Genomic DNA, 13,729 nt, shown 5'->3' with positions numbered 1-13,729 from the left:
GTTTTTAAAGTCTGTCTCGGTCTCTGTCTCTCTGTCTGTCTCTCTCTCTCTTTCTCTCTCTCTCACACACACAGACACACACACACACACACGCACGCACACTCTCCTAGCAGAGGCAGAAGGACCTAGACTCCTAGACTTTGAGGTCTGTGTAGGCTCCATGGTGTGTTGGAACTATGGTATATAGTGAGATCCTCCTACCTGAAAAGTAAGCAGATTGTACAATAAATGTATTTAAATTCACAAAATCCAAATATTTATTCATGGAACAGGTACATTTTCATTACAAAAGTGGTTTTATTCTGTGGACATTGAGTTTATTAAAGGTACTTACATGAGAGGACCAGAGCTCTCCTGGAGATTTTGGTAGTATCTAATTCCACCTTGAAAGTCAGTCTGAGAATCTGCCAAATTAGCACCTATTAGCACCAGTCAGAGGCAATTGCATAGTTTTACTGATTTTACTTCAATAAACAAAAATTCAGTCTCTGGTCAGAATGGTTATGGAAACTTTAATGTAGTGTGGGGATAAGGTGCTACAGATGAGCCTTACCCAGACACATTTCAAGCCCAGTCTGAAAGGCCCCCGCAATTAGAAGACAACTTCACCCACATTCTCTTTGGCATGCTACAGATTAACAAACATTTGCTCTCTGTCTTGTTAAATGTATATAGAAACCAAATTAGGAGGAATTTAGCAGATTTCTGAGAATTTAATTATACCCTGGAATTACAAGACTGATGATATATATGCTTAGACTTCTGTACTGAGTGATTACTTGAATTAATTTCATTTTACAATGCTTAATTTATTTTGTACTGTGGAAAGCTTTAAGCTATTTAAGAGAAACCAGTTTAATTTTGATTTTTTAAAACTTGCTCCAACATGTTTTGATTCATCACTGTTTCGATACAGGGGATGAACTCTCTTGTCTGGACAAACCAAGTGCAGTGACTTCCTCATAAGAGAAAAGAAGAAATTAAAACAATTTCCATATTCCAGTCCCAGCATGCTGCACACCGCATGCTTTGGCTCTTGAAAAGTTGCTTATTATTCAGAGGGCCATTCACTACCGTTTTGTGGAAATATTACAGTGAGACCTGCCAAGGAGCTTAAAAAAAACCATGAAGCCTGACACTGATCCTAGATCACTCTCTTGGGCAAAGATGTTTCCTTCCCTATGTGTCTGCCCTAGTTGGGTTTTTTTTTTTCTTTCTGAAGTCAAAGGCCAATGACATGTACAATCACTAGTGAAATCAAAACAATTAATTATACTGATACCCCAAGGTACACTTTGAGAAGGTCCATCCCGAGATAAACTACATTCTTCAAACATTAAAATACAGAGACTTTTGTGTCTTCTTCTTTCTTACTGGTGTCTTAGCGATCACTACACATGCAAAACACTCCTTTCACCAATGAATGGCCCATGAGTCTTGTTTTAAAAAAATAAATACATTTTCACACTTCTTTAGCATAAAATAAGGGAACAACACCCCATAGCTATTCCAGCACCAAGTTCCTCTCTGCAGTTCACAAGTCATATGCATGTCTCCCAGTGAGCTAACCTCCAGTGGCAAAGAAAAGTAAGTGTGCAAGAAAAATCACGATTATTCCCATACTGATTTGTTCGTCTGTTTTAAGACAAGGTCTTACTATATACCTCTGACTGTCTGGAAACTTATTATGTAGACCAGTCTGGTCTCTAACTGAGAGAGCTCCCTGCCTCTGCCTCCCAAGAGCTAGGATTAAAGGCGTCTGCCACCAGGCCAGCTTTTCCATGTTTTTAAATTGGGGGAGAAGGGAGAAAGAAAGAAATTAGAGAAAGGCCTAACCAGCTTTCATCTACTAAAATGTCGTTTGATAGTACATGGAGGTGGCTTAGCATCTCAGATAATGAGAAAAGCCTTGAGTTTAGTTATCAGTGGAAGTGGATGAACATTTCCTCCAAGTATCAGAATCACAGGGACCCGAATATACATTTAATTTGGAGGATCAAAGGATTGAAGAACTTCGTTTTGACTATCAATCCTGACACTGCCTCGCACTTTCAAATGCCAAATTGTTAGAGTAATTAAGGATATAAAAACTCATACGATTCCCAACAGTAGACAATGCTTAATGCCCCACCTGATAAGTAACAAAACATTTGAGATTAATTTCCCCTCTTTATCCATATATTCAAAGAATTGTAAAACCATTCAAAAAACAAGAGATGGAGAGGTGTTTCAAACATGCTGTAGGAAAATGATTAAGGGCAAAAATTCCTTAAACATATGGCAGAATGTGGGAGCCCAGAGCTCTGTTAATCCTGTTAAAATTCTTTGTGTATGAAGGCTGTGACAAAGGTCACATTTATCTACAACTCTAACATACTATTTTTTTAAATCATTGGTCACAATAACCACTATTTCCTATAATATAATAGAACACACTGAAAATGAAAACACTTCTTGAAAGCACATCCTTTGTAAGTACAGTACAGCATAGCATACGACCTTAAGCATTAAACAATTAAAACCCAGTGTATTCTAGGTCAGAATATCTTCGCTCTGGAAAGGGAAGCACCCTCTGGTCTCCGAGTGAGCTGCTTCTTGGTGTACAATGGGGGCTCCTCATGCTTCCATGGGGGACACGACATCTTAGCTTTCAAGGAGGAAAAAGAAGAGAAGAGCTAGGTGGGGAAGGGGAGGGGTACCAGCAAGTAGCTGTGAGAGCCTTGAGGTTGGGGTGGCAGATGAAACTTCCAGGTTGACAACTTCCTGTCTTTCTTGAGAGTTGGCTACACAACTGAAGAGGACATTTAAATACCCTGGGAATTTTTCCAAATTGGGAACTGGAATGGCCACTGAGCTTGTTTGAGTTCTGGTCTGTCTTAACTGTAAGCAGAATATGGGAGGTGTAAACAAGGACAGGGTTAAACTTGTGTTACAGAGAGCACAGCTCTTCCCTGTCTTCACCCAAGACTGATGAATTACCCACACATCTCTGGCAACTGCAGATGTATCAGCTCCTTAGGCATTGTGTCCATCCTATAGTAGAACCTGGGAACAGAGTGACTCACACACCAAATCCAATCTAAATACTTCACAAGTCTGAAGAAAGCACGGGGTGTGCATTTCCACGTGTGACCCCAGCTGATGTAAGCCATGGTAACTGGGCCGTAGCAAGTAAGTTCTAGGGAATTGTTTTTAACGTTAGTCTATTTCAGAATCACAGTTCCTCATTCCATAGGCCCTGAGACCCCAATACTTGCATTCCTCACAGAACCACATGCAGAGACTGTGACCGACTTTTCCTGTCAGGTACTCAGTTTGAGAAACAAGAGGACTGCAGCCCTAGAACTGGCCTGTGGTACCTGACGCTGTCTCTCTCTTCCATCAGAAGGTCTTCATAGAGATGGGCTGAGGAGGCCACCATTACTGATTTCTCCATGGGGTCCTAGATATATGGTTTACTCCTTGATCAGTGGAAAGCTCTTTGTCAATGTATTTCCTGGAGACAGTTATAAATATGATAAGAAAGTAACAAGCTTGTTAGGAAAACAGCCTCCAGGAGGTGACTATGAAGGCCAATTCCAATACAAACAATTTTACCAAAAGATTTACATGTATGTGTGTTTTCCTGGTATTTATGCACACCATGCGCATGCCCGGTGCCCATGGAAGTCAAAAATGGTGTTGGGTCTTCTGGATCTGGAGTTCGGGATGGTTATGAGTAACCCTGTAGGTTCCTGGAACCTAATCTGGGTCCTCTGCAAGATTAAAAGCTGAGACATAACTCCAGCTCCTAAATATTTGTTTATTTAAAGTAATCACCCTAATTCCTTCCAAACCCCAGGTACTGTATACTCAGCTTTTCTTGCCACTACATCCTCTGCTGGAACTTTGCAGTTTCTTTCTTTTCTTGCTGGGGCCGCTCTGAACTGGAGCTAATCTTTCAGTGACTGTGGCTGAGCCAGTTGGCCGCGCCTGCCCTGGGTTGTCTGTCACAAGATGTCTGGAGGAGAGGTTTTCCAAAGCATGCAGCTCTTCTTTAGCTGTGGCTTTTGCCAAATCTTGTTTCAAAAGCAACCCAGGATTTGACAACTCTAAGGCTGGCAAAACCCTGACAGCTGTGCTCGTTTCCACCACTGAGTCCTCCGGGACTAATCCTTCATTTCCAAGAGAAACTCTCCTGCGGTGGTCAGAGTCTTCCACAGAGCCACAATTCCTGCGTTTCTGCTGTGTCTTGGCTGCTCGTGGACTTTGCTTTGGACCTGGCGATGCTGACTCATAGTTATACACAGGGCTCCTGCTTAGAAGCCCTGTCTTTAACCACTCCCCAGGATGAAGTTGCTGCTGGCTGCGAGTGTCTCCTGGCTGAGTCTGAGAGACATTTTCCAGCTTTTGAACAGGAAGCTCCTGGTGGCTCTTGGCTGCTCTTATGTCATCTTGTGCTTGACCCACAGGTTCTGACAGGAGAATGGCTGAGGCATCCCTCCTCCGTGGTACCACGGTAATTACTGAGTCACTAGATTTTCCCACAAGGTCCCTGCTGGTCTGTGGTTTGCTCACATCAGTGCCTTTTGATTCAGCTCTTCTCACACTAAAAGAGACAATAAAGATTGTAGAGCATATGAGGTTTGCGATGCATGGACTCCTCCAAACCCCCCCTCCCTGACTGTTACTCCTAAGAGCAAGGCATGCACCAGCTGGCTTCTCAACACCCTGGCATATCTAGGAAAGCCCCAAAGTGTCTGTTGAATACCAATTGAATCAAAGAATAACATCCACATTTCCCACTAAACTAGGATATGTTCTGAATTTTCCTTATTGGTTCATCAATGGAATCAAAATGAATTTGTTTTAACCAAAGCAAATAGGTATCCATTTTGAGATATCAAAGGCAAATACTGTCTCGGGTTGATATACTGACTTTTCATAGGAGGAAATGCTTAGATATATCCAGAACACAGTATGTTTGTGCATACCCACGCATATGCAAAAGTACTCACACATACAGTTTCTAATTCTAAGTAAATATTAATCTGAAAATTCACTCAGGACATTTTAAGGTATTACACAGCACATGCTGGTTTAGTTATCAATCATATGCGAATAAGCCTCAGTTAACTGGACTTGGTCAGTCCTGGAAAAAATTCAGACGGTAACATTAAAGAAAGTATAACCATAACAGTGTATCTATCTTGTTTAATCTATCATCTGTCTCTCTCTCTCTATCTTTCTATCTATCTCTCTATCTATCTATCTATCTATCTCTCTATCTATCTATCTATCTATCTATCTATCTATCTATCTATCTATCTATCTATCATCCAATCTTCCTCTTCCACAGGACACACAATACATAAGACAAACTTTATAAAACAAACTTCCAGGGCAGGACAGAAACTTCACAGGAAACTGAGAGACTTAAGCCCTTAATTTTGGCAAAGAGTTGACAACAATACATTTACAAATAGCAAGAAACTTCTTTAGCCACTAAATTCAAGCATTTAAGCTGGAATGTTTACTTTGGCTAAGCTTTGTGGAAAAAAACATAAATATGTTGCTGTAAGGGGCCCAAGGGCTGTCATAATTACATTAAAGTCAGAACAAGCATCTGACAAAAGGAATGTAGTTTTTAGGTCTGTCTGCAGTTGCCCCAAGAGCTGTGTGAAACACACCACCAGTAGGTGCTTTTCATCTTCAAAGAGCTTGTAATTAATCACTTCTTGCAACACACCTGTGAAGCAAGGAGTCCATTCCCACTGTCCAGAAAGCAAGAGCTACAGGAAGGTGGGAAGGACATGCATTAATCTATGGCCGTGGGAGAACCAACAACAGAGGGGCTACTGATTAGGTTCTATGCACACTGCCATTAAGTGATAGACTCTACTGCTGATACAACTATCCACACAAGCAGTCAGCAAATGAGAAACAGGAAACATGCTGGACCTACATTTCCTTCAGCGTGTTCCTCTTGAGCTTTATGCCAGGAGGAGGTGAACTCTCCGCACACTGGGCAAAGTAATCAGACGCTCCATGGAGGGCTCTTTGTGTCTACTCCAAAAGACAACAAAGGTTCACACAGGAGTCTATTAGCTGAACACCAGAGAGAACAGTACACTAGGAAGCTCAGACGGACAGCTTTATTTTGTAAATACTAAGTAAAAGAGACTGCTGCTGTTCTTGGCTGTTTCAACTGCTTTCAGTTGGGTATTGTCTGGTGTGGGTCACAACTGCTTTTGTATTCTTGTCTACTCAATTCATGCATTCATAGGTACCGTACAAAATTGGAAAGTGAAACTGCGGAGCCCAAGCCATCTAGAACAATATCTGGTATCTCTGTGGCCCCAAACCCCAAAGGGCAGAGTCCCTGAGCCAGCGGCAGCATGCTTGTGAGAAGACAGTGGCCAGCATCCTGACAAGCCTGAGATTTTTCTCCTCATTTTCCTTATTTACCGATATAGTCTATGTTAGCCTTAATACAGTGCCAACTTAAACCTTTTAATATTGGTATTTTTAAAAAAGTTTTTCAATCTTGCTTACCAACCAATCATGCAATCATGATCACCATCACCATCACCATCATCATCACCATCATCATCATCATCATCATCATCATCATCATCATCAGCAGCAGCAGCAGCAGCAGCAGCAGTATAACCTAAGAGTCTCTCTGCCTTTTTAGAGTAGTCACAGCTATGGTTTTATATACAGATTATCTGCCTTTAAAACACATAACCATGAAGCTTCATAAAAAGGTAATTACAGAATTTAAAAGACTGCCAACCTTTGCCAGAGCTGACCCATGTAATGTTTCTGGAATTTCCTCCCTTAGGTTAGAAGCTGATAGTCCAGATACGGTGTTATCAGTTCTTGTTGTCTTGGACACTAAGTAGTCTTCCACATCAAATTCCTATACAATGGGTGACCCATGAGGAACAGTTTGGTACCTATCCGTCAGTCTTTGTTTAATGGAGGCTTCTATAGGGGATCAATAGTGATAGTCCCTGAAATTCTGGAGGATGGCAGTCAAAGGTACCATCCAGTGTTTCTCTAAAGCCTTGATCTAATTGAAGCTCACAATACTAAGTTAGGAGTGTCCATGAGCTCTCAACCATGACTGTGGCTTTAGACCTGGGCTAGGACCTTTCAGAGACATGTCTACTTGTAACCTAAATTGGTTTTAATGGTCAGTGAACAGAGAATAACTGGCTTTATTGGATTAGATTGCATTGTAGTATGCCGTTTTTCAGTTAGTTGTTTCCTAAAATTAATTTTTGGAAAAAGAATACGTCAAGTTAAGTGAGAGGGGGAGGCAAAAGAGGGGAGGCTGAGAGATCGGGAGTGATGGGGATTTATGTGTGAAACACTTCTAAACATGTCCTGCATTCCCTGTAGATACAGTCGACTTTCCCCTCACAGCCACACCCTGTAAGTGCTGTATTTTCAGAGCTGAACAATTAACATAAGGAGCATGAGTCAGGCTTTGAACAACTCTGTGGGAACCAGAAAGCCTTTTGCTATTAGGAATGATGTAAATTCCCCAAGGCTGGAAGAAGCCCACAATGGCAGGCAGACAGGGTCATAAATAACAACAATGGGTTCTGCATCCACTGCATCAAGTGTGGTACAGCGATAGCGACAGGCTCTTCAAATCTCACTCGCAGTGTGGATTCAGACGCTGACTTAGTTATGTCTAAAAAGCACATGTATTTCCTCTGGGAACTTCAAAAAACATCTTTAAGAAATACAGCAGTCTATTCTAGTCTTAAAGTCCTCCGACAATGGGGTCAGGCATGTCTTTGGAAGAAAAGTGACAGGGGGAAATGTCCAGTTCAAAAAGTATAAAACCTGTGACTTCAAAAAAGGCACTGTTGGGGAGAAAAGGGGAGGAGAGGGGGAAGGAAGGAGGGAGGTAAGATGGAGTAAGAAAGGGGAAGGCAGAGAGAAAACACACACTCCCTCTCCTCTTCCTCTCTCCCTCTCTCCCTCTCCCTCTTCCTCTCTCCCTCTCTCCCTCTCCCTCTCTCCCTCTCTCCTGAGTAGACCCTCAGCAAGGATGGTCTGTAGCTTATAAATTAAAACCACATTTGGCAATTTGTTGAAGGAGACATATTTACATTTGTATGAAGACTGGGTGGGCAGGAAAAAAAATGATTAGTCTCCTTCTTCAGTCCTTGAACTGTCAAGACTCATCAGACCTCTCTTGTTCATATATTTCTAGGGTCAGTTCCCATCCCTTTGTTACTAAATCCCAGTTTGTGGTCTCTAGTCCTGTTCCCTTGACTCACTATCCTAAAGAAGCAGCCATCACTTGGGAATAGGATTTCCCAAAGGGATTTTCTCCTGATTATTGCTTTTTTAATCTGGCATAAAAATGAATCCAATGCTTGTCCACAGACAAGATTCCAGGATGCAAACAGATGGAGCACAATAGTCCAGCTACACTGTCCCTGGAGCACGCAGGGCTGATACCACGACTCTTTAGATTGTGCCTGAGCAATGAGCTGACCTTCTGCAAGGAATACAGACAAATATACCATATTCAAAGAGGATAGCAAGCATTTAACTCTTTCAAGTTCGGAGAAGGTATGCTACAGAGGTCAGGTACTTAGGAAGTAGACTAACCAGGGGGAGACTTCACAACCTGAAAGCTCGTTGGCCATCTAGGCCAAGGACAAATTCTGTGAATATCATTTCTTGGCACACTCTAGTCCTAACCACTTCTTTTTGTTTCAATTTTTGGTTCTGGATTTACAGCTTTCTATCTGAGCAAGAACCACCACAGAAGCAAGACAAGCTACTGCCTCCACAAGTCTAACCTGGGAGGATACCTTGCCACCAGTAACTTGTGCAGCCTAGGTAAGACCTAGGGCAAAGGGATCAGGTCTTTTACTATCTCTCTGGAGACCAGTGACTACACTTCAAGGTTGAAGGCAGTCCAAGCATGTCCCACTGTACAAATCCGATGGAAGGCTGAGCGGGCAGTGTAAAAAAATGCAATGAGGAAGGGCACACGCCATGTTGTCTGCTCAGATCCAGGGAACATTCAATTCCTGGACTGAAAGGATGACGGAGGGCATCCGCACCAAAACAAGGTTGACAGCTAGGCCACACTTGTTACCTCCAATCAGAGAACACACTGGTTTGAAAGTCAATATTCAAGCTACGAGAGCACCTGGAAACTTGAGAAACCTCTTAGCATTCATCCCACGCTGACCTGACTTACCGAACAGCAATTTTGAACATTGTGGGGTAAATGAGGAAAGGGGCTTAAAATAGCAAAGAAAGCCCCTACTTGCTCTTGAGGTAGGACCTCCTCAGAGAGTTGGTAAGACCAGCATGGACTCTAGCAGAAGACTGGCTGCAACAAAGGCACCAAGCAGGCCCCTCCCCCCTTTTAAAAGAATCCTAGGACTCATTTCGTGGAAATTCTGAATCACAAGGTCTGAGGTGGGGCTAAGAGATCTATATTTAGGTTCCCAGGTGATTCACACTCTGCTGATATACATGAAACAACCTTCAAGAAAGAAAGCAATAGAGAAATTAACTTAACCTGGTGCAATGAGACAAACAAGACTTTGCAAAGTGTGCTAGCATTATCCAGCAAAATCACCAAGGGAGCTTGTTAAGAAATGTTACAGATTCCACCCAGAATCTACTGCATTTGTATCCCTAGGGGCTGGGGGGTTGGGGAAGGTACATTTTAGGCAAGATCCCTGGTGAATGTTATACCCAGCAGAATTAGTAAAGTGCTTAAAAAGCACAGGGTTCTGGTAACGGAGAAGAATCTAGTAGAATGATCCAATCAGGTATTACTGAACTCTGGCAGTCATAGCCTGGAGTCCATAGTGAAAAGACATCCACCAACAGGAAAAGACACTGTCTCATGGGGCTTCTGTTAACAGGAGAAATAAATAAACAAACATACATTGTTGTCCCCACCCCCACCCAATTCTGCTATTGCCAATGTCAGTGTTCAGAGGAGATTTAAGTTTTGAGGTTTTGTTCTCCTGAATGCCATCAGGTTCCCTTAGAGAGATCAACAGAGGAAGTTAATGCTGGCTTTTCCATCTTCATCAAATGACCCCCCCCCCCCCCCCGCCTTCCCCATTACTTAGCAGTAAAGTGCCAACTTGGAAGCCAGGATCAGACTCTGCCTACACAGAGAAGCCACTGGCCCTTGTTCTCAGATGTTTCAGCTTATAACTCACCAAATGCAGTTCTGTTCTTCAGCTGCCATTGCAAGCTGGGGAATCCTTCCCCATGGAGATCTGCAGGGGAATGACTTTGGATAGAAAAAGCACATGCAAAGATGTTGAAGATGCAGAGGAGACAAAGGAGGCACTGGTAAGGAAGGAGATCCACAGTGTCCCCCAGAGGGAAGAAACCAAGAGAAATAAACATCAATGGATGTGCTGCTAAGAGGAGAATGCAGGCCCTTAGACCACAGCAAAAAGGAAATGATACCTGGACAGGAAGTAACTGTTTTGGGTAAAAGCTGACACTTAAGCCCCTACCATAGATGGAGGGAAATAGAAATGATAATAGACCCAGAACTTGCTAGTACATATATAATATGAGCTAGACAAGTAATCTGAAATTTTCTATAGTCCATTGAAGAAGCAAAAGGAAGCTGGTGAAATTAAATTTCAATATGTTTTATTTAACAACGCTTATAAAATACCATAACATGTAATCAATATAAAAATATTGAGCCATATTTATACACTGAGTTTATGGCAGACAGACAGAATTCATACAGAGTGTATGATTTTCGACTTGTTTTTCAAATGCTTACAGGCAGAATGCAGTCAATGGAAACCACACTAGCTACTACAGCCCTAAACAATGCTTTGGGAGCATTTCTCCTTAAGGAGAAGCAGAGAAATGAAGGAGCCTGCCAACGTTACTCCCAACACAGTCTAGTGAAGCAGTTTTATTACCGTTACCACTGCCTAGGGTTAGGTGCTGTTGATAAGGAACTAATTCAACATGGGCAAGCAGCATGGGGTGGCAATGCCAATGACGAGATGACCAGTGTAGCTTCTTCTGGGAAAGCTGTATAGCTGATTCTCTAGCATTTACTTAGATACAGTGGAACTTCAATATTAGTTGAGGTTGGAATTGGGGTGAGATGTGGGGGACCAGGTCAAACCATTGATTATATATAGTCTACTCCTTGCTGAACAGTATTCTTGGTATCTCTCACAACCATGACTAAACACTGTATAAGGACTAGATCACCAAACTGCTGTTCACAAGATTTTAATATTTGTCACATGAAGTCAGTACAATTTTTCCTTCCAAAGGAATAATTAATATAGGAATATGTTTATTGCCATCACCATCATCTTTTGAGAATTGAATCCAGTTTCTCATTGAAGGTATCTTCTCATTCTGTTTTATTCACTCCAAGTTAAAATAATAGTTCAACTGTATTTTAGAAGCCGGTAATTCACTAAACATTATAATAAAGAGACATATTCAAAAGTCACTGTTCCTCATTTCTCATGATCTGCTAAGATGATCTGTTAGGGTTTATCAGCAAAGAGAATGGCAGAGAGCACAAAGCTGACAGACAGTGTAGCCCAAGGACTCACACTCAGCGTTGGCATGTCCCAGGGCCAGTTTTATAATCCGCAATGGCCTGCTCTCATTTTTGCTTTTGAGTATGGAGAGGTGGGTGTACAAAGCACACTTTGGAAACTAGAAAGTGTTGGACTATTTTTCATGACATTGTTGTTTAAAACAAACAAACAAATAAGCCCTGATGACTTCACAAATCATACAGAGTTTACGAAAAGGAAAAGATGCTTTCTATAACTAAAGACATTCATAATTCCCAAAGTCCTTTTCTTAACATCGAGGGCCATCCCAGGCAGTGCTTTCTCTTCTCTGCATAGTGGCCTACACATCATTAACTGTCACTGTGGGATGGAGGTATGGATAGATAACTGAATCAAAACAGTCTCTTCTAGTCCCCATCTGGCTAAGAGATTTGGAAAATTGATTTGTCTTTGTTGAACATCAATTTCTTTACTGATGTCTTTTTAAGTGGTTGTTGTTCCAGTTAGGGCACTAAAACATCTTGACCAAAGCAGCCTGGGGAGGAAAGGGTTCAGTTTATCTTAAATCTCTGTATTGTAGCCCATCAAGAAGTCAGAGCAGGAACTGAAGAAGCCTTGCAGGAATCCTGCTTACTGGTGTGCTCCTCGTTGCTTCCTCAGCCAGCTTTCTTATACCACTTGGGACCAACAGCCGAGAGGGAGCAGTGTCCACAGCAAGGTGGGCTGTACCACACTGATCATCAATTAAGAAAATGTACCACAGGCTTCTGAAAGGCCAGATGGGTGGTACCATTTTCTCATTGAGGTTTCCTCTTCCAAAATGACTCCAGTTTGTGTCAAGTTGATATAAAACTAGCCAGCACAGCTGTCTTGGGTAGAGGTCTGTTCATTGTCCCCCGGGGAAGAAAAGACCTAGAGATGCCAGGATCAACCACCATATACAGGCAGAGAACAGAGCCAGCATGGAGGCTGATGGAACTAACAGTGGTGAGGAACCACGTTTTCAGAATACTCTGTCTCTGATCAAGCTGTACCTAAAGTTTGGAGTTGTCAGGGACATCAGTAAAAAGTTCATCCTCCCGTCCCCCCATGCTATTTGCAGTTGAATTGTCTGCCTGTTGAAAATGAAAAGGTTCAAGGCTCACAGAATCGCTTCTCAAGTTGGTTGTACTGGATAAGTTATTGTAGGTGCCAGGCCCCTGCACTCTGTCAGCAACAACTTCTATAAACAATAAGCGCTGAGTAAAAGTTTACTATATTATATCTGTTCACTTAGGGAACAGTATTAAAGTACAAAGCTAAGAGCATTAAAGCATCTGTGACTTAGTGCAGTGCCTACTGGTTTTCAGGTACAATGGTGTTCTGAAGTGTGGCACAGTGTGCAAGGCTGAAGTGGTTAGAGAGAAGCAGCTGAAAGGAGGCTTCCTCGGGAAAACACACCATCTCGGACCACAGTATGATGTGGTCACGCCACACATGTGTCTTATCATGAGGAGGAAGCACCCCAGCATTCAAAGTTCATTTCTAACATGTTTTTATCTAGTAGTAAGTTAAAAAATGAAAGGAAGAAACATGGATGAAACAGGATCATAACAAAAGGAAAGACATAGTGTAAACTCAGTATCAATATAAACTCAAAGGAGTGGAAGCCAAAGGGAATAAAACAAAAAAGGATGTAACATCTGATGATCACCACAGGACTGGCATCATCTTTCTCAGGTTGATGTAAGAATCTGTGTGTTGTGTTACTTTAGACAAAGCAGGAGGGACAGGGATTAGCAACTGTGAAGTAGGGCAGTTGGAGAAGACATGGCCTGCATTTCAAAGGTTCTGTGATGTCCCTCCTCCAGGCCTTTCCCTCTTCCTCTTCAGTGACAGGCTGGATCTCAAGGGGAGAGAAAACCAGGCTTGTGGACTGTGCTAGACCCAAATACTACGGATTTTTCCTTTAAACTAATTTAACATTTTCTTTCTGTAGTTGAGTATGTCACTCACTTTAGGTAAGATCTTGCCAAGCACTCATGAAAACCTAGGTTTGTGCACAATCAGGGCACGGGGGTAGACACGGGAACCCAGCACTGAGGAGAAGGAAGCAGCAGGGCTGGAAGATCAAGACCATCATCCGCTGCACCGTGTGGTTGAGGTCAGCCTAAGGTACATAAAATCCT

At 42.3% G+C, this 13,729-nt stretch overlaps 1 protein-coding gene across 14 annotated transcripts in view; it reads right to left on the bottom strand.

The window, feature by feature from the left end:
• Nucleotides 1-233: 233 nt before the first annotated feature.
• Nucleotides 234-13,729, bottom strand: part of Slx4ip (SLX4 interacting protein) — a 176,571-nt gene continuing 163,075 nt past the window's right edge. For 6 of the 14 annotated variants that reach the window (XM_008762255.3, XM_017591988.3, XM_008762257.4 and 3 more), the window contains 2 exons: nucleotides 5,945-6,045; nucleotides 234-4,588 (listed from right to left, as the gene is read on the bottom strand). In XM_008762255.3, the coding sequence (XP_008760477.1) occupies nucleotides 3,853-4,588; nucleotides 5,945-6,045 (837 nt within the window). In that variant the 3' untranslated portion in view covers nucleotides 234-3,852. The remainder of the gene's footprint in view (nucleotides 4,589-5,944; nucleotides 6,046-13,729) is intronic. The other 8 variants (XM_063284382.1, XM_063284384.1, XM_008762261.4 and 5 more) reach the window with 4 other exon arrangements.

The sequence above is a fragment of the Rattus norvegicus genome, chromosome 3, assembly GCF_036323735.1.
Source record: "Rattus norvegicus strain BN/NHsdMcwi chromosome 3, GRCr8, whole genome shotgun sequence".
Lineage (NCBI taxonomy): Eukaryota > Metazoa > Chordata > Mammalia > Rodentia > Muridae > Rattus > Rattus norvegicus.
Note: the sequence above shows the minus strand (reverse complement) of the source record. Positions and strands in the feature narration are given on the sequence as shown.